At 44.3% G+C, this 24,954-nt stretch overlaps 1 protein-coding gene across 1 annotated transcript in view; it reads right to left on the bottom strand.

Moving 5' to 3' along the window:
* The window catches only part of ODAD1 (outer dynein arm docking complex subunit 1), a 152,983-nt gene that overhangs the window by 86,741 nt on the left and 41,288 nt on the right, over positions 1-24,954 (bottom strand). Inside the window, exons 4-5 of the mRNA XM_072110462.1 lie at positions 21,959-22,148; positions 15,297-15,419 (exon numbers count right to left, since the gene is read on the bottom strand). Of these exons, the coding sequence (XP_071966563.1) occupies positions 15,297-15,419; positions 21,959-22,148 (313 nt within the window). The remainder of the gene's footprint in view (positions 1-15,296; positions 15,420-21,958; positions 22,149-24,954) is intronic.

Genomic DNA, 24,954 nt, shown 5'->3' with positions numbered 1-24,954 from the left:
GTCAGGATGTAGGTATTTTGACGCAAAGTCGAATTGAGTGGGGTGTCATATTGCTCCTCAAAGTCCACTGTAATAGGGGCGTGATCTGACCATGCATGTTCCTAATGACAAAAAGAAGGTCTAGTCATGGTTGGAGAGGTGGCATATGTGTCATGTATCATATAAATCATAGTTAAACACAGTAGTGGAATAGGGAATGGGTTTCAGGGAGGTCAGGTAGCAATGGATACAGTACCTTTGTCCTGCTGTAGCAGCATATAACTTGGCCCAGTTCCGGAGTGCAGGATACTGCAGGTAAAAGTTTGTCCTCTTAAAGGTGCTGGAGGCCTCTAATGAGGAGGCCTCTGATGGCTGTTGGTAGTCCCCTGTGATGTAGTGCAGGCCTCAGGTCTTCACTCTACTCCAGGCGCAGGATTCTCTGTAAAATAGCTAAAAAATGCTGGATGCAAGGGCCAGGGGCACCCTGATGCTGTTCGGGGTTTTATTGAGTCTTTTCCCCTACATGGGAGGGTTTCGGCTGCCGAGGAGGTGCTTAGTTCAGCCATGTTTCCGAATCAAATCCCTGCATCTAGGCCCTCGCTAGGTTGCACTAGACTGAAGTCACAAAATGCAGTTTGAGGGCTCAAAAAAGGTGCTGGGCCCTCATAGAGAGGCACCGCCAGACGTAGTGTAGAAGTAGAAGTAGTGTCCACATGCTGGAGGTGCTACCAGGAGAATGGCTAGTACACCAGGAGATGTGGAGGGGGCCGCAGGAGGGCAACAACGCAGCAGCAGTGGAGAGCGATCTGCTGCCTTTGACATACTTCAGCATGACTGCTTTGGCAGTAGGTCAGTAATGGTGTGGGCTGGCATTTCTTTGGAAGGCCGCAAAGCCCTCCATGTGCTTGCCAGAGGTAGTCTGACTATCATTAGGTACTGATCTAAGATCTTCAGACCCCTTGTGAAAACATATGCTGGTGCAGTTGGCCATGGGTCCCTCCTAATGCAGGATGATTCTATACCTCACGTGACTGGAGTAGGTCAGCAGTTCCTGTAAGATAAAGGCATTGAAGATATGGACTGTCCAGTTCCGCAGACCTGAATCCAATTGAGCACAACTGGGAGAATATTGTCTCACTCCATCCACCAAAATCACTTTGCACCACAGACTGTCCAAGAGTTTGCTGATGCTTTAGTCCACATCTGGGAGGAGATCCCTTAGGAGACCACCTGCAACCTCAGGAGCATTCTGAAGCATTGTAGGGAGGTCATACAGGCACGTGGAGGCTACACACAATACTGAGCCTCATTTTGACTTGTTTTAAGGACATATGTATGAGCCTATAGTGTGATTTTCCACTTTAATTTTGGGATTCCAAATTTAGGTTTTAATTGGTTAATAAATTTGATTTCCATTGATGATTTTTTTGTGATTTTGTTGTCAGCATATTCAAATTTATAGAGAACAAAGTATTCAATGAGAATATTTCATTCATTCAGATCTAGGATGTTTTATTTAAGTGTTCTCTTTATTTTTTTTGAGTATTGTATATTCTCAGAAATGCAGAGCCTACATACGCGCAGTCAGATGTGTTCGGACTAATTTGACTTTGCATGCGCCCATGCTTGGCCATAATTGGCAGCTAGAACTATGTTTGCTACTTTGTTACTTCCAGCACCTGAGTGCATTGGACCACGCATGAGCACGACACAAATGCCGACTACAGTTGATGGTGAGTATGGTGGGGGTATATAAGGGGAGCACAGAGGGCATTTTTACCCCTGAGGAAGTCTCCAGTGGGGAGATGCAACGCTGACCCGCGCTGACATGGGGGGAGTAGCGCTGCGCATTGGGGCCACTGGAGGGTGAGTATATAAGTTTTTTTTTTTTTTTTTTTTTTTTTTTTTTTTGTGCTGGGCTTGTGTATTGACTTATGTATAAGCCGAGTTGAGGATTTTCAGCACATTTTTTTATGCTGAAAAACTCAGCTTATACACGAGTATATACGGTACTTTTCAGAATGGGGAGGAAAGCGTTAAATAATTGTATTTTGTGTGGAATTGAAAATGCAGCATTGGAATATGAATGGTGGGAATACAATAATAAAAGGATGTTTTGGGATGAAATGTTTTGTATTCTAAAAGAGATCTATTACATTGAAGTAAATTATAGATTTAGGCCCCTTTCACACTTGCGTTTTTCACGCGCGTTTTCTGCGCATGCTTTTGACGCGCAGAACTTGCATTGCACTCTGACCCATTGTAATCAATGGGCCTTTTCAGACTTGCATTTTTCTTCACGCACACACGCGCGTTTTTTTTAACGCGCGTTTAAATCTCGACATGCTCTACTTTTGCAAGTCACGCGCGTGAAAAACGCACCATACAAGTCTATGGAGACGCATAAAAAACGCATTGCACTCTGAGACACTTGCAAGTGCAATGCAAGTACAATGCGTTTTTCACGCAGCAATTGCCATAGAAAAGATAGAGCTCAGTCCTGAGTCCTTTCACGCGCAGAAAACGCGCGTGAAAAACGCATTGAAATTGCATTGAAAACGCGCGTGAAAAACTGAGACGCTGAACAAACTCTGACTGAAAACTGATTGCACTCTGATGCAAAATGTGCATTTTTCACTGACCAAACTCTGATCGCACCCTGATCAAACTCTGACGTGATCTGCAACGCAAGTGTGGAAGGGGCCTGGGTTGGGTAATTTGGAGAAATATAGAAGAGGTTGGGGGATGCCAAATATTCTAATCTATAATAAATACAATTTATTTTATTCAAGACTTATAATCACAAGAAACTGGTTATCCGGTAATTTGGATGTAATGGGGAGCTGTAGATATAAGTGACCTTGATATGTGCTATCGGTTGGGAATTTAGGGAGCTTATGGAGGAGAGAGTGAGGGAATGTTAATTTAGTTTTTTTTATGTCAATGATGATGAGGGAAGAGGAAGGGAAAAATATTGGTTACGTTGTAGCTTGAATCAGATTAGCTCAGGAACACCCATTGACTAAAATCACAGTATTACTTTTTATTGCATTCTGAGTTGTTAGATGTGCAAAAATCATAATTTTTGGCTGGTTTTTAAAATTTCTTTTATGTAGGTTCAGTGATGGTTTTATTACTGGTGCTAGAGGTTGGAAAGCACAGTAAAGGGGTATTCCCAAGAAGACAAGTTTCTTAAATATACTCAGGATAACAAAATAACACATTCTCTAATTCACTGTTAATAACAAAATACAGCAATTCACAGATATAATTTGAACCTGTCTCTATCAGTCCTGGTGTACACAATTTCAGTTGCTCCTGGTTTCCAACCCTGTATCCCTCAATTTAGGGTCGGGGAAGCCATCTTGCTCTTCTGTCTGATGCTACATGAGCTGAGCTTCTCCCTGCCTCTAGTCCCCACCCCTGCATTCCAAGACGAGTTCACAGACACTCACTTCCTGACAGCAAACAGCACCTCACATCATGAGAGAGAAAAGGGGTAAGCTACAGGCAGATACGTTCTTTATTCTGGGCATGGGGAGGGAGGCACATTAGATCGGATAGTATGAGAGCAGATATGTAGCAGTGCTGGCAGTGTGTCATTGTGTCTAATATTCATCTCTGATGTGCCTCATCTCTCTTTGTGTGTGTCAGATACTAGTAGAATGTTCAGAAGGTAAATGAAAGTGTACCCTCATAACCTAACTACATTTTTAGCACACAGTATCTAACGGCACTACAGGGATCATAATGTGTCTGCTTAGAGAGTCCCTGCCGACACTCATTTTACACTGACCATCACTGAGTGATAGGAGCTAAAGCAGCAAAACAATAATATTGTGAAGTAAGAGGTTATAAATTATTTTTACTGTATAAACATCACAGGGCACCTAACTCAGGGGTCTATACTTAAGGGAACAAATGTGTTGCGTGCATTGAGCAGTAAGGGGGCACAGAGTGAGCAGGTGTATTTGTTGCTTTGTCAGTACTATTAAGGGATGAGGAACAACTGTGTATGTATAGTGTACCATCAGTCATTAAGCCTGGTTATAAGTTTAGGCCATTTTGCATTTGGACCTACCAGTATACATATCATTAATTATACTGCCAGCATTTGATTCATGGAATGCTTATAGGGATTTCATGTTATCTACTAAGCATTAGTTTGCATAGATCACTTATTGCATTAGCAGATTCTTATTGGTTTAATACATTTAACATTGACTATAGGTATGTTCAGTGCTACCTCTGTAAATGTTGAAAAACCAGCAGCTGTATTTTGCCACTATTTGTGCATATCCAATCTGCTACTGCTATCCACTATAGTTTTCCCTAGTATTATCTTCTTAAATGACCATTTATAAGCAGCCATAATTCTACCATTATTGTGCCCTGTACTCTCACTTTCTGCAGTTTTTTTTCTGCTTCTTTGTCTCTGTGTGTATATATTTTTAATCATGTTAGGTAATTAAATGCCATCTTGTGATCAATAAAGATTTATTCTGTTTTTCTTTTTTCTTTGAAACAGGTTGAGTAATTTCAGGACGATGCAGATCTCCAGCTGATCTATAATACTGCTGTTTTTAACAGGCTTCTCTCTCCAGAAAAAAAAACATATTTACAGCATTGTTAAAACTTTTCAGATCTTCAGCATTTATTAATTATTTTAAATAGACTATTAGAGTGTTTTTCAGCGAAACAGAATTATTTTGTTTATATATACTTCTTGTTGTGAGTGGGCTTTACTATTTATTCTGAGATATTTTATCAAAGTTACAGCAATTTGTTTGTGTATATTCTTAATCTTGTTTAATTTTACGCCACTCATGTTTAAATTGTTGAGAATAAACAGTAGACGTTTACGTACCTCCCAACGGTCCCAGATGCGGCGGGACAGTCCCAGTTTTTCAGCTCTGTTCTACCATCATGGCTGGGAGAATGTCCTGGGCTCTCTGTGTCTCCCCCACATTGTCCCGCCTGGAGGAGGCGGGATCAGCCCCTGATGCCTCTCACATGATGTCTGCTAGAGTCATGTGAGGAGGTAGCCCTGCCCCTCGGCTGGCCTGCCCCCTCCATGAGTCAGTCGGAGCTGGGGAGAAAAGTGAGTGACTGCGGGGGAGCAAGGTAAGGTAAGTTACAGGGTTTTTTTTTTTAATACCAAGGAACAGGGGCCACATTAAGAGGAGGCTGGAGGACTGGAGGAGGATAGAGGACATTGGGGCTGGAGGCCACAGGATGAGGAGTCTGGAGGACAGGAAGCTACTAGAGTAGGCTGGAGGATAGGAGGAGGCTGGAGGACATGGGGGCTACAGGAGGCGGCTGGAGGACAAGGGTCCACAGAAGGAGGATCTGAGGGCTACAGGAGGAGGTTGGAGGTCAGGAGCTACAGGAGGAGGTTGGAGGACAGGAGCTACAGGAGGAGGATGGAGGACAGGAGGCCACAGTATGCGTAGGATAGAGAACAGGGACCACACCATGTGAGGAGAGGTGGTGGTAGGAGTACAGATAGTATTATGTGTAAGTTTGGGTTTATAAACAAAACTGGAAAATCAAATATAAAGGGGTTTTATATGTTGCAGAGTTGCTTTCAGGGGTATTATACGGGTCCATTGGGCCCTTGGCCAAAGTAAGGGTCATTGTAATAAGTGTGGACCATCAAGGTTGACATTATACTATGCTTGTGGTTGGGACAATGGGTGTGGTTTAGAAAAATGGGAGGGGCTTTTTGTCCCTCTTTCTCTTGCCCAAAAAATTGAAAGGTATACTTTTATCTTTGTTTACTTTTAAGCCAGATGGGCCAAATATTCTGTGTTTGTGCCAAGAGACGTAAATACAGCCGTAGCAAATGCTATAGGGTCCGCCAGGTACAGGGCCATATTCGTCTGTGTGTCCCAGGCCCCTGTTGTGCCCCTGGCAGTAGTTATGTCCCTGGATGAAAAAGGGTATGCAGAGGCACGGAGGGTTAATTTAGGGGTGGCACCTAAATTGCCTGCAGCCAATCTCCCCTCTGTATGTCAGCAGCGAAGAAGACTCAGCTTCATACAGAGGAGAGAGAGAACGTCAGCACCTGAAGAGATGAAGGAGTCAGCAGCGCTGTGAATCAGCCAGAGAAATGTTCTCCATCCCTTTGTCGCTCCCAATGGCTATTGCATGTATTGGGATGTTATTCAGTGGCTGGCGAGTGTATTGGGGGGTTCTGCTGCACCTGTTCTTGCTTATCAGTAACTTTAGTTAATTGAAGCAACAAGTTCAGAGATTTAACCCTTACCCTGCTTTCTTGCAGCTAATGGCTCTTCAGACAAGCAGTGTAAGGTTTAAACCTCCTGACTTGTCAGGGATTAGGAGACATGGCCCATACACTGATACTGTGCAGGAGCGGCCATACTGATGAGTTCTCACCAACATCAAGGGTTACCATTAGAGATGAGCGAGCACTAAAATGCTCGGGTACTCGTTATTCGAGACGAACTTTTCTCGAATAACGAGCCCCATTGAAGTCAATGGGAGACTCGAGCATTTTTCAAGGGGACCAAGGCTCTGCACAGGGAAGCTTGGCCAAACACCTGGGAACCTCAGAAAAGGATGGAAACACCACGGAAATGGACAGGAAACAGCAGGGGCAGCATGCATGGATGCCTCTGAGGCTGCTTAATCGCACCATTATGCCAAAATTATGGGCAACAGCATGGCCATGACAGAGTGAAAGAATGAAGCTAGATAGCATCTAAAACATCCAATAATTGACCCTGACACTATAGGGGACGGCATGCAGAGGCAGCGGCAGCAGGCTAGAGAGTGTCATGGCGACATACCCTAAATGGACTCAGGCTTCAAACCAATGGGTGGCAGAGAGGAACCAAAGGAGGTGAGCAAGAAGCGCTCAAATAATATCGGTACATGATAAAAGTTTGCCAGTATATTTTGTGGATTACACAGCAGGGTGGCGACAAAGTTAACATGGAAGCCATGAAAACAACCCAAAATTCTGCCTGACACAGCTCGTTTGATAAGGGGACCATGTATGGAGGCAGTGAACTAGTAGTAGATTAAAGGTGCTGCAGTTAAAACTATGTTAGTTGGATCTTGGCATGGAGCTGGGGCTCCGCTGCCAGGCGAGCTTTCGCCAATCCAAGCCCCCGTCTCTAGGCTACTCCCCAAACAGCACTTCTAAGAACCTTTTGTATAAGATCAAGTGTAGTAGTGTTCTTATAAGTTTGGGATATGGCGGGTGAGGGGAATGTAAACAGATGCGCAAGAAGCGCTGAAATAATATCGGTAAATGATAAAAGTTTGCCAGTATATTTTGGGGATTACACAGCAGGGTGGCGACAAAGTTAACAAGTTTGATGTGGAATGCCCTGTAATAGCTCTTGGGCGGTGTGCCTTTTATCGCCTAGGCTCAGCAGTTTGAGCACCGCCTGCTGTCGCTTAGCGACGGCACTGCTGCTGTGCCTAGAGCTACCGACTGATGGCGCCATGGCCACGGATGGTAATTCGGAGGAGGGGGAGGAGGGGTGGGAGGAGGAGGAGGTATAGTAGGCCTTTGAGACCTGGACCGAGGTAGGCCCCGCAATCCTCGGCGTCGGCAGTATATGACCAGCCCCAGGGTCAGACTCGGTCCCAGCCTGCAGCAAGTTAAGTGTAGTAGCGTTCTTATAAGTTTGGGATATGGCGGATGAGGGGAATGTAAACAGATGCGCAAGAAGCGCTGAAATAATATCCCTAAATGGTAAAAGTTTGCCAGTATATTTTGTGGATAACACAGCAGGGTGGCGACAAAGTTAACAACTTTGATGTGGAATCCATGAAAACAACCCAAATTTGTGCCTGACACACCTCGTTTGATAAGGGGACGATGTATGGAGGCAGCTATATGGACGACTTTTGGAGGTAGCAATGGAGACAACGTGTGGAGGCTGCTATGGAGACAATTTAATTTGGATAGTGCCTGTATGTGGCAGTCCAAAAAAGTTTTCAAACCAGAGGAGCAGGTAGGTGGCCCTCCAGAAAAATGGAATAGATTGAGTGCCTGTATGTGGCAGTCCAAAAAATTGTTTAAAACAGAGGACCGGGTAGGTGGCCCTCCAGAAAAATTAAATGCATAAAGTACTATAGCTAGAGCCAGTGGGCCCTGTCAAAAAATAGCCAGTTTCCTCTGCTTTAGTGTACAAAGAGGAGGAGAAGGAGGAAAATGAGGAGGAGGAGGAGTGCATAAATTATTCAGGTTGAGCTTCCTTCACCTGGTGGAGATTGGAAATTATGAGAAATCCAGGCTTTATTCATCTTAATAAACGTCAGCCTGTCAGCGCTGTCAGTCGACAGGCGTGTACGCTTATCGGTGATGATGCCACCAGCTGCACTGAAAACCCGCTCGGACAAGACGCTTGCGGCAGGGCAGGCAAGAACCTCCAAGGCGTACAGCGCCAGTTCGTGCCACATGTCCAGCTTTGAAACCCAGTAGTTGTAGGGAGCTCTGTGATCATTTAGGACGATGGTATGGTCAGCTACGTACTCCCTCACCATCTTTCTGTAAAGATCAGCCCTACTCTGCCGAGACTGGGGACAGGTGACAGTGTCTTGCTGGGGTGACATAAAGCTGGCAAAAGCCTTGTAAAGCGTACCCTTGCCAGTGCTGGACAAGCTGCCTGCTCGCCTACTCTCCCTCGCTACTTGTCCCGCAGAACTACACACTCTGCCGCTAGCGCTGTCAGAAGGGAAATACTGTTTCAGCTTGTGCACCAGGGCCTGCTGGTATTCATGCATTCTCACACTCCTTTCCTCTCCAGGGATGAGAGTGGAAAGATTTTGCTTGTACCGTGGGTCCAGGAGAGTGAATACCCAGTAATCGGTGCTGGAATAAATTCTTTGAACGCGAGGGTCACGGGATAGGCAGCCTAGCATGAAATCTGCCATATGCGCCAGAGTCCCAACGCGCAAGAATTCACTCCCCTCACTGGCCTGACTGTCCATTTCCTCCTCCTCCAACTCCTCTTCTTCTGCCCATACACGCTGAACAGTGAAGGTCTGAGCAATGCTTCCCTCTTGTGTCTCGCCAACATTCTCCTCCTCTTCCTCCTCATCCTCCTCCACCTCCTCCGATATGCGCTGAGAAACAGACCTGAGGGTGCTTTGGCTATCAACAAGGGAATCTTCTTCCCCCGTCTCTTGTGACGAGCGCAAAGCTTCCGACTTCATGCTGATCAGAGAGTTTTTCAACAGGCCAAGCAGCGGGATGGTGAGGCTGATGATGGCGGCATCGCCACTGACCATCTGTGTTGACTCCTCAAAGTTACTCAGCACCTGACAGATATCAGACATCCACGTCCACTCCTCATTGCAGACTTGAGGAAGCTGACTGACCTGACTACCACTTGTGGTGGAAGTTGACATCTGGCAGTCTACAATCGCTCTGCGCTGCTGGTAAACTCTGGATAACATGGTTAATGTTGAATTCCACCTCGTGGGCACGTCGCACAACAGTCGGTGAGCGGGCAGTTGGAGGCGGCGCTGCGGTGCCCTGAGAGTGGCAGCATCAGTGCTTGACTTCCTGAAATGCGCACAGATGCGGCGCACCTTCGTGAGCAAATCTGACAGATTGGGGTATGTCTTGAGGAAACGCTGAACTATAAGATTTAACACATGGGCCAGGCATGGCACATGTGTCAGTCTGCCGAGTTGCAGAGCCGCCACCAGGTTACGGCCGTTGTCACACACAACCATGCCTGGCTTCAGGTTCAGCGGTGCCAGCCACAGATCAGTCTGCGCCGTGATGCCCTGTAATAGTTCTTGGGCGGTGTGCCTTTTATCGCCTAGGCTCAGCAGTTTGAGCACCGCCTGCTGTCGCTTAGCGACGGCACTGCTGCTGTGCCTAGAGCTAGCGACTGATGGCGCCATGCCCACGGATGGTAGTTCGGAGGAGGAGGGGTGGGAGGAGGAGGAGGCATAGTAGGCCTTTGAGACCTGGACCGAGGTAGGCCCCGCAATCCTCGGCGTCGGCAGTATATGACCAGCCCCAGGGTCAGACTCGGTCCCAGCCTCCACCAAGTTAACCCAATGTGCCGTCAGCGATATATAGTGGCCCTGCCCGGCAGCACTCGTCCACGTGTCTGTGGTCAGGTGGACCTTGTCAGAAACGGCGTTGGTCAGGGCACGGATGATGTTGTCTGACACGTGCTGGTGCAGGGCTGGGACGGCACATCGGGAAAAGTAGTGGCGGCTGGGGACCGAATACCGAGGGGCGGCCGCCGCCATGAGGTTGCGAAAGGCCTCGGTCTCTACTAGCCTATAGGGCAGCATCTCCAGGCTAAGCAATCTGGAGATGTGGACATTAAGGGCTTGGGCGTGCGGGTGGGTTGCACTATATTTTCTTTTCCGCTCCAGCGTCTGGGGTATGGAGAGCTGAACGCTGGTGGATGCTGTGGAGGATCGTGGAGGCGATGATGGGGTTTTTGTGCCAGGGTCCTGGGCAGGGGGCTGACTATCAGCTGACACAGGGGAAGGAGCAGTGGTGTGCACGGCCGGAGGTGAACGGGCTTGGTGCCACTGATTCGGGTGTTTAGCATTCATATGCCTGCGCATACTGGTGGTAGTTAAGCTAGTAGTGGTGGAACCCCTGCTGATCCTGGTTTGGCAAAGGTTGCACACCACAGTCCGTCGGTCATCCGGTGTTTCCTTAAAGAACCTCCAGACTTCTGAAAATCTAGCCCTCGCCGCGGGAGCCCTCGCCACGGGAGCTTCACTACGTGACACATTTGGCGCTGATGCACCTGCTCTGGCCCTGCCTCTCCGTCTGGCCCCACCACTGCCTCTTCCAACCTGTTCTGGTCGAGGACTCTCCTCCATCTCAGAAGCACTGTGTTCACCCGGCCTCTCAACCCAGCTTGGGTCTGTCACCTCATCATCCTCCGATCCCTCAGTCTGCTCCCCCCTCGGACTTCCTGCCCTGACAACAACTTCACCACTGTCTGACAACCGTGTCTCCTCATCGTCGGACACCTCTTTACACACTTCTTCCACTACGTCAAGAAGGTCATCATCACCCACAGACTGCGACTGGTGGAAAACCTGGGCATCGGAAAATTGCTCAGCAGCAACCGGACAAGTGGTTTGTGACTGTGGGAAGGGTCCAGAAAACAGTTCCTCAGAGTATGCCGGTTCAAATGCCAAATTTTCCTGGGAGGGGGCAGACTGGGGGGGAGGAGGCTGAGGTGCAGGAGCTGGAGGAGTGCCGATTTCGGTGACATGGGTGGACTGCGTGGAAGACTGACTGGTGGACAAATTGCTCGAAGCATTGTCGGCAATCCACGACATCACCTGTTCGCACTGTTCTGGCCTCAACAGTGCTCTACCACGAGTTCCAGTAACTTCAGACATGAACCTAGGGAGTGTAGCTCTGCGGCGTTCCCCTGCTCCCTCATCAGCAGGTGGTGTCTCACCCCACCCAGGACCACGGCCTCTGACCCCTGCAGTAGATGGACGCCCACGTCCCCGCCCTCGTCCTCGTCCTTTACCCCTAGCCCTCGGGTTAAACATTTTGAAAATGAAAGTTATATAACTTTAATTTTTTTTTTAACTTTTTTTTGTGTTTTTTTGTGTTTTTTAGTTTTTTTTTTTGTGTTTTTTAGTTTTTAAAACCAAACAATGCTATCCTATTGCTATGGCTATTTTCTAGCCAAGTATGAAAGCACACTGCTATGCCAGATGAGATGACGCTGAGTTATGAAAAAATAAACGTAAAATAAAAAGGAAATGGCAGACTGTGCCTAATTGAAATCCAACCCCTAATAAATTTTCCCACTTCGGTCTTTGCGATGGATATGTGCGTCACTAAGCGCTAAACACAGCGGTCGCAAGTCTCACTCCAAATTCCTCACAATTGGCTAGTATATGCACTGCAGCAAGGACAGCCACCAGCAGATCAACCAGAAATAAAATATATATAACGCTATTGTAGGCGTAAGTAAGCCGTTTGGATTCTCCTTTGGCTATTTTCTAGCCAAGTATGAAAGCACACTGATGAGATGACGCTGAGTTATGAAAAAATAAACGTAAAATAAAAAGGAAATGGCAGACTGTGCCTAATTGAAATCCAACCCCTAATAAATTTTCCCACTTCGGTCTTTGCGATGGATATGTGCGTCACTAAGCTCTAAACACAGCGGTCGCAAGTCTCACTCCAAATTCCTCACAATTGGCTAGTATATGCACTGCAGCAAGGACAGCCACCAGCAGATCAACCAGAAATACAATATATATAACGCTATTGTAGGCGTAAGTAAGCCGTTTGGATTCTCCTTTGGCTATTTTCTAACCAAGTATGAAAGCACACTGATGAGATGACGCTGAATTATGAAAAAATAAACGTAAAATAAAAAGAAACTGCCAGACTGTGCCTAATTGAAATCCAACCCCTAATAAATTTTCCCACTTCGGTCTTTGCGATGGATATGTGCGTCACTAAGCGCTAAACACAGCGGTCGCAAGTCTCACTCCAAATTCCTCACAATTGGCTAGTATATGCACTGCAGCAAGGACAGCCACCAGCAGATCAACCAGAAATAAAATATATATAACGCTATTGTAGGCGTAAGTAAGCCGTTTGGATTCTCCTTTGGCTATTTTCTAGCCAAGTATGAAAGCACACTGATGAGATGACGCTGAGTTATGAAAAAATAAACGTAAAATAAAAAGGAAATGGCAGACTGTGCCTAATTGAAATCCAACCCCTAATAAATTTTCCCACTTCGGTCTTTGCGATGGATATGTGCGTCACTAAGCGCTAAACACAGCGGTCGCAAGTCTCACTCCAAATTCCTCACAATTGGCTAGTATATGCACTGCAGCAAGGACAGCCACCAGCAGATCAACCAGAAATAAAATATATATAACGCTATTGTAGGCGTAAGTAAGCCGTTTGGATTCTCCTTTGGCTATTTTCTAACCAAGTATGACAGCACACTGATGAGATGACGCTGAGTTATGAAAAAATAAACGTAAAATAAAAAGAAACTGCCAGACTGTGCCTAATTGAAATCCAACCCCTAATAAATTTTCCCACTTCGGTCTTTGCGATGGATATGTGCGTCACTAAGCGCTAAACACAGCGGTCGCAAGTCTCACTCCAAATTCCTCACAATTGGCTAGTATATGCACTGCAGCAAGGACAGCCACCAGCAGATCAACCAGAAATAAAATATATATAACGCTATTGTAGGCGTAAGTAAGCCGTTTGGATTCTCCTTTGGCTATTTTCTAGCCAAGTATGAAAGCACACTGATGAGATGACGCTGAGTTATGAAAAATAAACGTAAAATAAAAAGAAACTGGCAGACTGTGCCTAATTGAAATCAAACCCCTAATAAATTTTCCCACTTTGGTGTTTGAGGTGGATATGTGTGTCACTAAGAGCTAAACACAACGGTAGCAAGTCCCCCTGCAAATTCCTCACAATATGGTACTAGCTGCACTACTAGTGCCAGCAAGCCCAGCCACAAGCAAACAAAAAAAAAAAAAGTATAACGTTATTGTAGCCCTAAGAAGGGCTGTTGGGTTCTTGTTGAATCACTCCTGCCTAACACTATTCTAATAGAACACCCTAACGCTTTCCCTGACCAGCAGCAGCTCTCTCCCTAGCGGCATCCAGACACAGAATGATCCGAGCAGCGCGGGCAGCGGCTAGTCTATCCCAGGGTCACCTGATCTGGCCAGCCAACCACTGCTATCGACGTGTAAGGGTACCACGTCATGCTGGGTGGAGTGCAGAGTCTCCTGGCTTGTGATTGGCTCTGTTTCTGGCCGCCAAAAAGCAAAACGGCGGGAGCTGCCATTTTCTCGAGCGGGCGAAGTATTCGTCCGAGCAACGAGCAGTTTCGAGTACGCTAATGCTCGAACGAGCATCAAGCTCGGACGAGTATGTTCGCTCATCTCTAGTTACCATTATCTTCTTCCATTATGGAGTCCAGCAATGGATGGAAGTTTCTCCCCTACCACCTTTTTTAATAGATTTTGAAACTGGATGCTATAATCTACTGTTATATATAACAGAAAGACATGTGCAGCAATCGTCATTATTTTTACAGCTATTAATACAGTAGCACGATGTAAAGAAATGTTTTTCAAAGCTTCCATCTACTGCTGGTGTCCATTATTCTCTTCCATAATAGAAAAGGATAATGGAAATCCCTATGAAAAACCTGTGGGGAGAGGGGGTCCCCGCCAAAACTCAGCTATGGGGCCCAATCATTTCCTAGCTATACCACTGTTTGTGCCCTCTTCCCCCTTCCCCATTCAGAGAGTATTTTGAGGGTTATTGGTCTAAAACTTCATCCTTGATCAAATTTTGTACATCCACACTATGGTTCATTACCAAGGAAACAACAGAACTGAAAAAAGGAGATACAATCATTTTATATTTTAATCAAGATACTTATACTTAACCGTGCTTTGATCTTATGATCTAAACATGTTGTCTAAACCTTTTCTATCACATACACCATTAGGTCATCTGATCATAAACCTCAACCAGTCACAAGTCAAATCATGTGACTGATTCACTATGGACTTTCAATACATCCAATACTGGGTACAGAGGTATGCCTCTTTTTTTTGAGCCTCAAGGATAGTAAAATAAACCCTTATAGGGATCACAGTGAACAATTAATAAGGGGAGATGTTCGTATATACATTGTACAAATGTTTGACTAACTGTAGCCATGAGTAAGGATGCCATGAGCTCCAGAAATGCTTTTCAAAGATGAATTGATTTATTGATGAACTGTAATGCAGGGAAAAAGTTATAATAAACTCAACCAGCTTTCCCTACTGTTCTCTTCCTGTCCTAAACAAGACAGGACAAAATAAAACATAATAGAACGTTTGTACAGATATGGGTGTAAACAAAAAGAACTTCTCGGAAAAGGAAAAGCAATGATCAGCAAAAAAACAGAACAATAATAGCAATAGAGCATATACCAATAAGCTCCAGAAAAAAGACTCATAGCAAGCACTAAGGAGACAGCAAATTAACTGTCTATGGGATGTCTGATTCCCAGTTCAGGCGTGATTAACCCACCCAGTAATTCAATTAAAACAGTCAGGAGTGACATAGGGAAGTATATAGACTAGGAAGTCACAAGGAAAACACATTATAATTAAAAAATCACAGCCAAAGTTACATGTACATTGTGTTTTAACTTGTTTGAATGAAGAAGCATCATGTTGACAACAAGTGAACTGGATAGATAAGGCTGCTAATACAAGGGAGCTGAAAAACATTCTTTATGTATGTGGATTTGAAATAACTACTACATATCACTTACCCGGTCCAAGCGATTCTCCATCACCTTAATATTTTTTTGAGTCTGAGTGCTCTGTTTTGCAGATATGGATGATCCTCTAACTTGCTTCCTCTGATTAGAAATTTTCTTTTCCAGAGCTTTTATCTAAAAACAGACATATAACTACATAAAGTTTCATTACAAACTTTATTTTACAAACCAAAAGTAATTTACAAAACGGAAAAAATTATGTTTTGGCAATACATTTTATTTCAATGTGGTTTAAATGCTCATATTGAGTCACCTTTACTGGTGGGTTACCATTGTTTCTGGCTGTGTCAGGGAAGTCAGGCGTAGCTTCTGCTCTATCTCACTTTCAACTTTCTGGCAACTGAATGATAATTTGTGCTCCAGAAAGTGTTAATGTGTTGAAGTTACTTTGTTATTCTCCTCAGTTTATCCTGGCTCTGCATTAGCTGCATCTGATTTCTATTGTGATTCTTTCGAGTTGTTTAGGGATATGGGGAAGTATTTATTATATGCAGGCACTTGTGCGCAAATATATGATAGCCCTGCAACCTCTTCAAGACTTTAGCCTCTTGATGTATCCACTCCTTTGAGGCTTCGGCCTCTTGATGTATCCGACAGCTGGTGCTGTGTGCCACCATTTTAGGAAGGATTGCCGCAACAGATGACAGCATTGGAAAACTACTTTCTCCCCAAAATGCTGGCACCCAGCCACAAAGGTAAGTTCAAACCCAACCTTTCCAGTTCAATTTATTTGTAGAATCATAAAATGTACAAACAACGCGTTTCTGCAGTGTACCAGTGCCTTCGTCAGGTTTAAAAATTATGATAAAAAATATAAAGTATAGTAGATTGCAAAAATCCTTACATGCTACCCTTTTATACAAACAAACGGTGGGTGCAGGAAATAGGTCATATTGGAAGACGCGCCCTGTTTGGAATATTCCTACTTGCATATACCTCAAAACTATGAGGACGTCTACACCTCGGGCTTTCCTATTCCACGACTTGCTGCTCCTCCAATCCGATTATATATCTGATGTGTCTTATACCGTATAACTTAAAGTGAGCACTCTACTTTTTTCTACAACCCTGGATATTAATTATTGCGCTTCAGTCTTGTTGCACTTCATGTCTCCTCCAGCCTCTTGTTCATACAATCAGAGGCAAGGGAGCTAGGGGACATATTAGAATCTTACTTAGGTGAAAGTGTCACCATAGAAAGTTGTCTTTTTTTCCTGAGCGTAAGTCCCTGATCCTGACGGGCACCAATTGTCTTTCAGGGGAAAGATTTTGTTGAAACAGATTGCTGAGTGCTTCAACCTAACTGGGGTTTCAAAGCATTTGTTCATGGTTCGTGATGATGAAAATTTTCAACCCCAATATTTTTATTTTAAGAGGGGTTAAAAGATGAAATGGACGAAGCCCTTTCTATAAACAGTGATTGGTACTGGCACTGATTATGATAGATAACTTGTAAAATGCCAAGGTCAAACTCAACTATAGAACTTATTCAGTGCCACACATGGGCGCCAGCATTTTGCCCAATGATTGGCATTCCTTAATATGTCATCAGAGGGCGGTGATCACTTGCCATGACAGCTGTGAGCCTGTGTCCAAATTGACACTTTTCACACATTTTGGCTGAGTAAAATTTGAATAAAGAGTGATCAAAAGGTCATACAGTAGTCCAAATATTGTTTTTGAATTTATTGCACTGATCAAAGGGATAAAAGAGATGTGTCATCTGGACCACACAGTGAAAACTGTAGCAACTGCATTTTTTGCCATTTTTACCACTTTTTTAACAATTTCAAAATTTCTTTTAGCTTTCCAATACATGGCATATACTATTAAAAAGGTGCCAATAGAAAGTGCAATTTGTGCCTCAGGTTTAAAATATTACACAACTCTCAAGAGCTGCTTCCTAACACTGTCTATCATTTTGCATGTTCAGAATTTCTGATGAATTCCCCTAAAATAAAGCTTAGATCAGTGGCATAACCAGGGGCGTTGCTAGGGTCGTAAAAGATTCAGGGCACGAGCCCCAATGCATAAAAATTGAGGGCGCGTTCACACGTCCCGCTAGCGCCGCGTTCATAACGCGACGCTAGCGCACAGGGGGCGGAGTTTGGGGCGATCGCATATGCGTTTCCAGAGAAACGCATGCGATCGGGTTATTAAGCACATGCGTTTCCGGGGAAACGCATATGCCATCGGCCCGAGCCCTGCCCACTGTGCGCTAGCGTCACGTTATGAACGCGACGATAGCGGAACGTGTGAACGCGCCCTGAGGGTGCGTTCACACGTTGCAGTTAAAACTGCATGGCAATCAGCTTTGAGGTGGTTTTAGGTGCAGTTTTGTCAATTGAACAGGTGAAAGACATGAACTGAACGAGTGAATTACATTTGTGGAGCAGGTTTTCCCTTCAACATCAAATTCACTCGTTCAGTTCATGTCTTTCAACTGTTCAATTGACAAAACTGCATCTAAAACCACCTCAAAGCTGATTGCCATGCAGTTTTAACTGCAACGTGTGAACGCACCCTGAATTCTCAGTAGTGATAACTCCTCTACATACCCTCCGCCCACATGTGCCTATGCTACAAAGAACAGTACATATTATTTAGGGTCCATTCACATGCGGTATGCCCGCGTGTGCTGGAGAGGAGGAGGAGGCGACCCCTCCTCCCTCCATAGAGAATAGCGGCGCACGGCCGCACACACGCCAAAAGATAGAGCATGCTCTATCTTTTTGCGGTGTGCGGGCCGGATCGGTGCCACACATGTATCCCCGCAGTGCCGCTATTGCCGTCTATGGGGACGTACATGCGGCCGCAAATTTACTATTATCCATAGAATATGTCAAAGATACAACAACTTTGGGATCTGCAGAATGCAGAGTTTTACATGCATGCATGGTCACTTTCCAGTCAAGTCTATGGTGGTTATGAAAAAAGCAGAGCAAATTGACTTTTCATTTCGCCTGGCCGCACAATGCACATAAGACCCCTGTTTTAGAGATGGTCCTGAGGAATCTGCACCTATCATGTATCTATGACATCCCGTATATATATCCTCTCCACCTTATAATGCCCCTCAATGAAACATCTACACTTGTCACCTAAATGTGGCCCACTTCCTAAAAAAAGCAGACTGTAAGAAACCACACACCTAGTAATACCCATAAAATGCTGCCCACAAAAGTGCCCTCAATGTGCCCCCTACCCTTCCACACTGAATAATACCCCCACATTCACTAAAGCTCAGAGTGAATAATGGGGCACAATTACTAATAACAGTGCAGTGGGCATTATATGCATTTTTTTTGGTGCAGCTTTAACATGGGGAGTGCAGCACATTTCTGTAGGACTTTGCATGATAAAAGTGGTGCAAGGTCCGAACGAGCACTGGAACGCCCATATCAGTGCAGAAATTTTATTCACTTTGGGTATAGTGCAGCCTGCGCCACACATGTGTCTCAGATACTTTTTAAATACTTATGCAAGCAGTTGGCACTGAAAAGAACTTGCAAAATCTGAAAGAAAATCGGCGCACGGCCCTTAGTAAATGTGTGTCAATGTTCCCACACTAAAGACTCCATCCTCTCCCCGACGCCAACGTGTGCCCGCTGTGAATATGGTACGGTGGGCACACATCGTGTCAATGTAACCTAAGGCTTCACACGCACAACTGTATATGTGTGCTGTGTGTTAGCAACACAAACTGTCAAACTCATAGCACAGATAAGGGGAATTTATCATGGTTTGAACACCTGCAAACAGATAAAAGATTTCATTGAAATTCCCAGCACAAAGCCGGGCATTGCACCTACTCTGCTAACTGTGCTGGTTGGGCAGGGAGGCTGCCAGGCAATGCAGTGGGCCCGTGCTGGGTGTTACTGTCCTCCACCTGTTCAGGCACAGTCTAGGGCACGATTGTATGCCAGGTCAGACCTGTTGTACAAGTGCCCCAGTGCCGCAGCACATCTCAGGTCCAGTTATGATTTTTCTAGAGGCTGGAGCCTTCTGATAGATCCAGCGAGTGCCTGGACACCATCAGATGATCAAATAAAAATGTGCCCCATAGACTTGTATTGTGCGCGAGGCACAGTACACCACAACGTGAACAGGGTGTTAGAGGATATGATGTGGTGCCCATCTCTGACTAGTCACATTGGCTCACTCGCTGATGTCAGCGAATAAGTAATTCTCCTCATGCACACTCTATTAATGTAGATAACCAGAAACACATAGATAGAAATATACATCAGGTGTGTACAACAACTACAGTATGATCATCCTCACATAACTTACTATGTGTAATGGAGGATAGCTGTAAGTGTCAGGCTTTCTGTTGTAGAAGGTGGCTAGCAGGGCTGATATAATAGCAGCAGGAATCCTCCCTCCTCCTCCATGTGGAGAGCTGCTATCACACTCCTTGTCAGGAAGGGCTGATAGGTGAAGAGATAATCTATCAACTTTCTGCCGGCACGTCTAATATCCTGCACAATGTCAGACTGATCCACAGACAGTAAGTGGTTAACCAGGCTTGTTAGAGAAGGTGGACGAGCTGGGGGCGTGTCCTGTGTCCCGGGCAGAGGAAAGAGTTTATCTCTGTCCAGGCACACCTAGAGTTACAAGAAAAAGAAGCACCGAAGTGACAGGAGGCAGGGAACACCACAGAAAGTGATCCTGCACCGAGACATCCGGGGCACAGATCAAAAGATCCGGGGCACGGGCCCCGGATCTTTTGACCTAATGACGCCCCTGGGCATAACTATAGTCATCTGGGCCCAAGGGCAAAATTTCTAACAGGGCCCCCCTCCCCCTACCTGTGAACAACATTACTGAAACAAAATGACTGCCTTCACACAATGCATTTTAATTACCTTTTGAGACGTATTCTAAAGGCTCCAACCGTGATCACATACTGATCTAACATTACGTTTCCATTGTGTTTGCTAAACGTCATGGCAAAGCAATGGAACCTCAACATTTCAAAATGCAATAAAAATACACCGTGTGAACGTGATTTAAGAAAAAAATACCAGTTGTAAATGGGGATGTGTGCTAGCTATAGGGAAAAAAAACATGTCCTAAAACACCATCATGTGGATATGTGGATAGAGCCTGAGGGTGTACAGCTTTGATTCCATTTAGAAGCGACATCAAAGCCCATATGTGTACAACATAAAACGTAAACAATGCAATACGTACACAGAATGCTTTTTCCTTCTAAACGCATATGTGCCCCACCTCAGTGCGCTTGCACTGCGTTTCTAAACGTAATGCAAACACAATGGGGCAGATTTACTTACCCGGTCCATTCGAGATCCAACGGCGCGTTCTCTGCGCTGGATTCGGGTCCGGCCGGGATTTATGAAGATAGTTCCTCCGCCGTCCACCAGGTGGCGCTGCTGCGCTGAAAAGCATCGGAATGCGCTGGGTGAAGGTAAGTGCAAGCTCCGCGACAGATTTTTGTTTTAAATGCGGTGGTTTTTCCGAATCCGTCGGGTTTTCGTTCGACCACGCCCCCCGATTTGCGTTGCATGCATGCCAGCGCCGTTGCACCACAATCCGATCGCGCGCGGCAAAATCCCGTGGAAATCGGCGCAAATCGAAAAAAATTCGGGTAACACGTCGGGAAAACGCGAATCGGGCCCTTAGTAAATGTCCCCCATTGTGTGACTGCACCCTGAAGCTCCCTTTTGCAACAATACATTTTGGATTACTAACACAGTATATTCATATACCCATACATACAAAATAAAATATAAATCTAAGCATATTAACACACTGTACACACAATTTCCACAGCATACACATAAAAACATAAAGCATATACTTTATACACATGTACATATACAGCATATACATTATACACATGAACTTCTAAAGCACATTAATATACACATGAACACATACAATACACACAATTTAGATATAAACATATGCATTATGCAAATACAGTATACTCATGTAAATACTATATGTACACCATACATTAATATAACACAACTTACATGTCAGACAGGTCTTTAGCGGTTGGGGACAGCATTAGAGGAGAAGCAGCTGGAGAGCACAGGGAATCACAGTGTCCCTGCACCCTCCTCCTCTCTCCGTCCCGTATATCTGCCATTTCCTGTAAGAGAAGAGTCTTGGTGGGGAGGCCAGGAGTGGAGGAAGGGGAGGAAGCACCAACATCTGAATCCTCAGTGTCAGTGCAGACAGCCTGCATGCTTGGCTCACAGCAGGTGCAGGTTAGTTGCACACCCTGGCCCTGCCTAAAGGAAAATGTATACTGCAGTGCAGGAGCTAAGATCCATTACTCCTGCACCTGGCCTATGCGCTCTCTGTAGGAAGCTTGGAGCAGGTGATAAACGGAAACTACTGTAGGCCTTTTTTGCTCTGTGGGCCAAGTTGCTGTCGCAGGGGGATCGTTACGCTCCTGGATACTTGTTCAATAATATTGCAGTTAAATAACAAAAGATTATTGGTTAGTTAATAAATGTAGTATAACTGAAATATGTTTAGTTTAAAAGGAATAATTTACCCTTATATAGAATTTTGCTCATTTAGAATTTTACTTTTTGTTGGACTAGCATTGGGAGAGAATAAGATGAACTGGGTGGATTTATGGCTCATTCAATCTTACTATAACCAAATTTGTATACCTCTTGATCCAGATCAGCAATTTGATGCTTCTCAGTGGCTATATGCTCATCCAATTCATCCTTCTGTTCTAACAAGGAATGCAATTTTTCTTGATGGTCCTGGTCTCTGGATTGGTTACTTCGACTCTCTGATATCCTCAAATCCTTCAGTAGTTCATCCCTTTCTCTTTCCAGTGCACGCATCTCCGCTCTGCAAAACAAAAAGAACCTCAATTGTATAGCCGTGGTTATCGCCTAAAGGATTATGTTTTACTTAAAACAATTGTATTATAGCATATATTGCTTCAGGAAGAATGCAGACAAGCCATTGAAAATTGTCCATTGAAAATAATACTACATCTGTTTACAGTCTGTATATGGTACTGCAATTATTTTAAAGAAGTCTGACGGAGTAGTATGGGTATGGGTTTCTATGCCATCAATGATGATGAAAGGATGCCAGTGTCAGAATTGGCTCTAGCAGAGAACATATATTTAGGAAATATCTAACAGCCAGGAGAACTGCCCAGGTACTCATATGGTGGATGTTAGCGCAGACAGGCCAAGGCAGTTAGGGCTTATCAGTGCCAGGATGAAAGTTAGATGAGGGTACCTACCAAATTAAGTGTCTAGTTAAATAATCCACCAAGAGCTTAGCTGACATCATCGCAGGCCATGATGTCCAAAAGAAAAATACAATATGCACAGTAAATCTATATGTCCTGAGTAGCAATGTCCTGCAATGTGACAAACCCTCGAGCATAATTTAGGTTGTGGTCTGTGTAAGAAGGAGGTCTAGGACATGCAGGCTGTGTAAGGGGGAGGACATGGGGATGTTGGTTGTGAGGAGAAAGATAGAGGGATGCTGACTGTATGAGAGGATAAGTGTGTTCAATCTTTGAGACCTAGGGATGCAGCATGTGCAAGAAAGAAGAGAAGACAACTGCAGTCAACACCCATGATCAGTCCATCCACGTTAGTAACTAACATTTAGTATATGTCTGCTTTGTGTTGGCTTTAGTTTTTAAATGATATTTTATTTTACCAGGATGCTACAAATCTAAGGTCAACCTTCATGATGGACAATTCTACATCAAATATACATTTTTTTGACATAGTGGAGAAAGAAGAGGAGCCATTGTTATTTAAGGAGGGTAGATTTTGATGGAAATCTGCAGAGCCAAGGAACCAGACCAATGGCAATCCCCCACAAAAGAACCATATTTTGGAAACCATACCAATCAAAAAAACTTAGTAAGGGTAGTAAGTTAACATATTAACCCCACCAGAACAATAAAATACAATGAAGCAGCACTGCTCAAGGAATTTTTTTTTTAAGCTAAAGTAGTGCTGCTTCATTGTATTCTATTGTTCTCAACGACAAGATGGTTTGGTCAAACCTTCAGAAGGCCTTCATCCATTGTTTACTGCAAGTGCTGCTCTGAATTATCTGTAATTTATTAAGTTGGCCAATCATAGTCAGAAACTGCTATAGGGCACCCACAGAGTCTCAGATGGTAAGGTGCACAAATTGGCTTTTGAAGTAAGGATTTTTCTGGAACAGATTGCAGATGTTATGTCCAATTTACAGAGCTTCTGAGATCCAGGAACAGGGGACAACATTTTGGAGACTACACATATCAAAGAATTTATGCTTTAGGGGGCTTTTTAACCTTACAGGGGTTTCAAAGCATTTGTTCATGGTCCATGGTGATGAGAATTTTGTACCCCAATATTTTTAGAAAGGGAAACAGACTGAACCCTTTCCAAACATGGTTGGTTTCATTTCCATTATACAGCTGACACCTGCTGTTAACTGCCAGGACTGGTGATGGCATTGATTGCAAAAGTTAACCTGTAAAGTCACAAGGTCATTAAAGGGGTGTCCACTTTTAGCAAATAATTGATATTGTTCACGTAATAAAATGTTGTCAATTTTCCAATATACTTTCTATATAAATTTCTTCCTTTTTTATATATTATATAAGTGGACAACACCTTTAATCAGCACGACAAATGGGTGCTGCAATTCAGAGGGCGCTAATCAGTTGCCAAGACAACTGATAGCCTGTAAGTGGCTCCCACAGATGTCAATTAGGAATCTCTGTTTCCATATGTGAGAATACATTTATGTTTTCCAGGATGGGATAAGGAAAACATCACCTCTTAGCTACCATATAAGGCAGTCCCCTTACCATCAATCATGACTTTTTCAGAAAGATCAAAACAATTACATTTTCAATGTGAAAAGCATTATTTTTCACACAAGCTCAATCAATGCACCCTTCCAAAAACACATGCTATTTCAATTACGTGAAGTAAAATGGGTAGGGGAGTGTGAAGAAGGTGAGGAGATGTAGTAAACAGCGCAGTTTCATTCTGTTTGCATCTCTATAGTACAGTGTAGAGAGCTAGTTTAGCAGAGTGAGAGGCTTTTGACTGGGTTGGAGAAGTAAGATCTCGCCTTACTAAAATGTTGCTAATAAAGCCCACCTTGCAGAAATTTGGAGACTAATAGCCATTGATCATACATTTGGGGATTCTGGGAAATATTCAAATACATTTTTCAAGATAGGATAAGAAAAGCATTTCCTCTTAGCTACCTAGTAAGAAAGCCTCCTTAAAATCATGATGCAGGATAACACTGAACCTACCAAAGGCCCTGCTTGCCTCACATACAGGACAACTGGAAGACAATCTGCTCATATACAACTGTGCAAAACATGACCAAACAATACAAACAAATAAATAAAAGGAGTTGACAGAGCTCGGTCACAACAGAAAAGGCAGCACATAGAAAAATAAGCCAAAATAAACAAATCAGAAATCATGTATACAGATATCACGGAAGGTATAGAGCTGCTGGTTCTTAAACCAGCAGTGAATATAAAGGTAGGCGGAACATATATGTAATTTCAGAACACTAGGCTAAATGGTGATTGGGCTAGAGATCAGAGACTTAGACAGCACAGTGAGCAGGAAAGGTCCTAGACCCCAGACCTCAAGATCGAAACAGA

Source organism: Engystomops pustulosus, chromosome 6, assembly GCF_040894005.1.
Source record: "Engystomops pustulosus chromosome 6, aEngPut4.maternal, whole genome shotgun sequence".
In the NCBI taxonomy this organism is placed as follows: Eukaryota; Metazoa; Chordata; class Amphibia; order Anura; family Leptodactylidae; genus Engystomops; species Engystomops pustulosus.
Note: the sequence above shows the minus strand (reverse complement) of the source record. Positions and strands in the feature narration are given on the sequence as shown.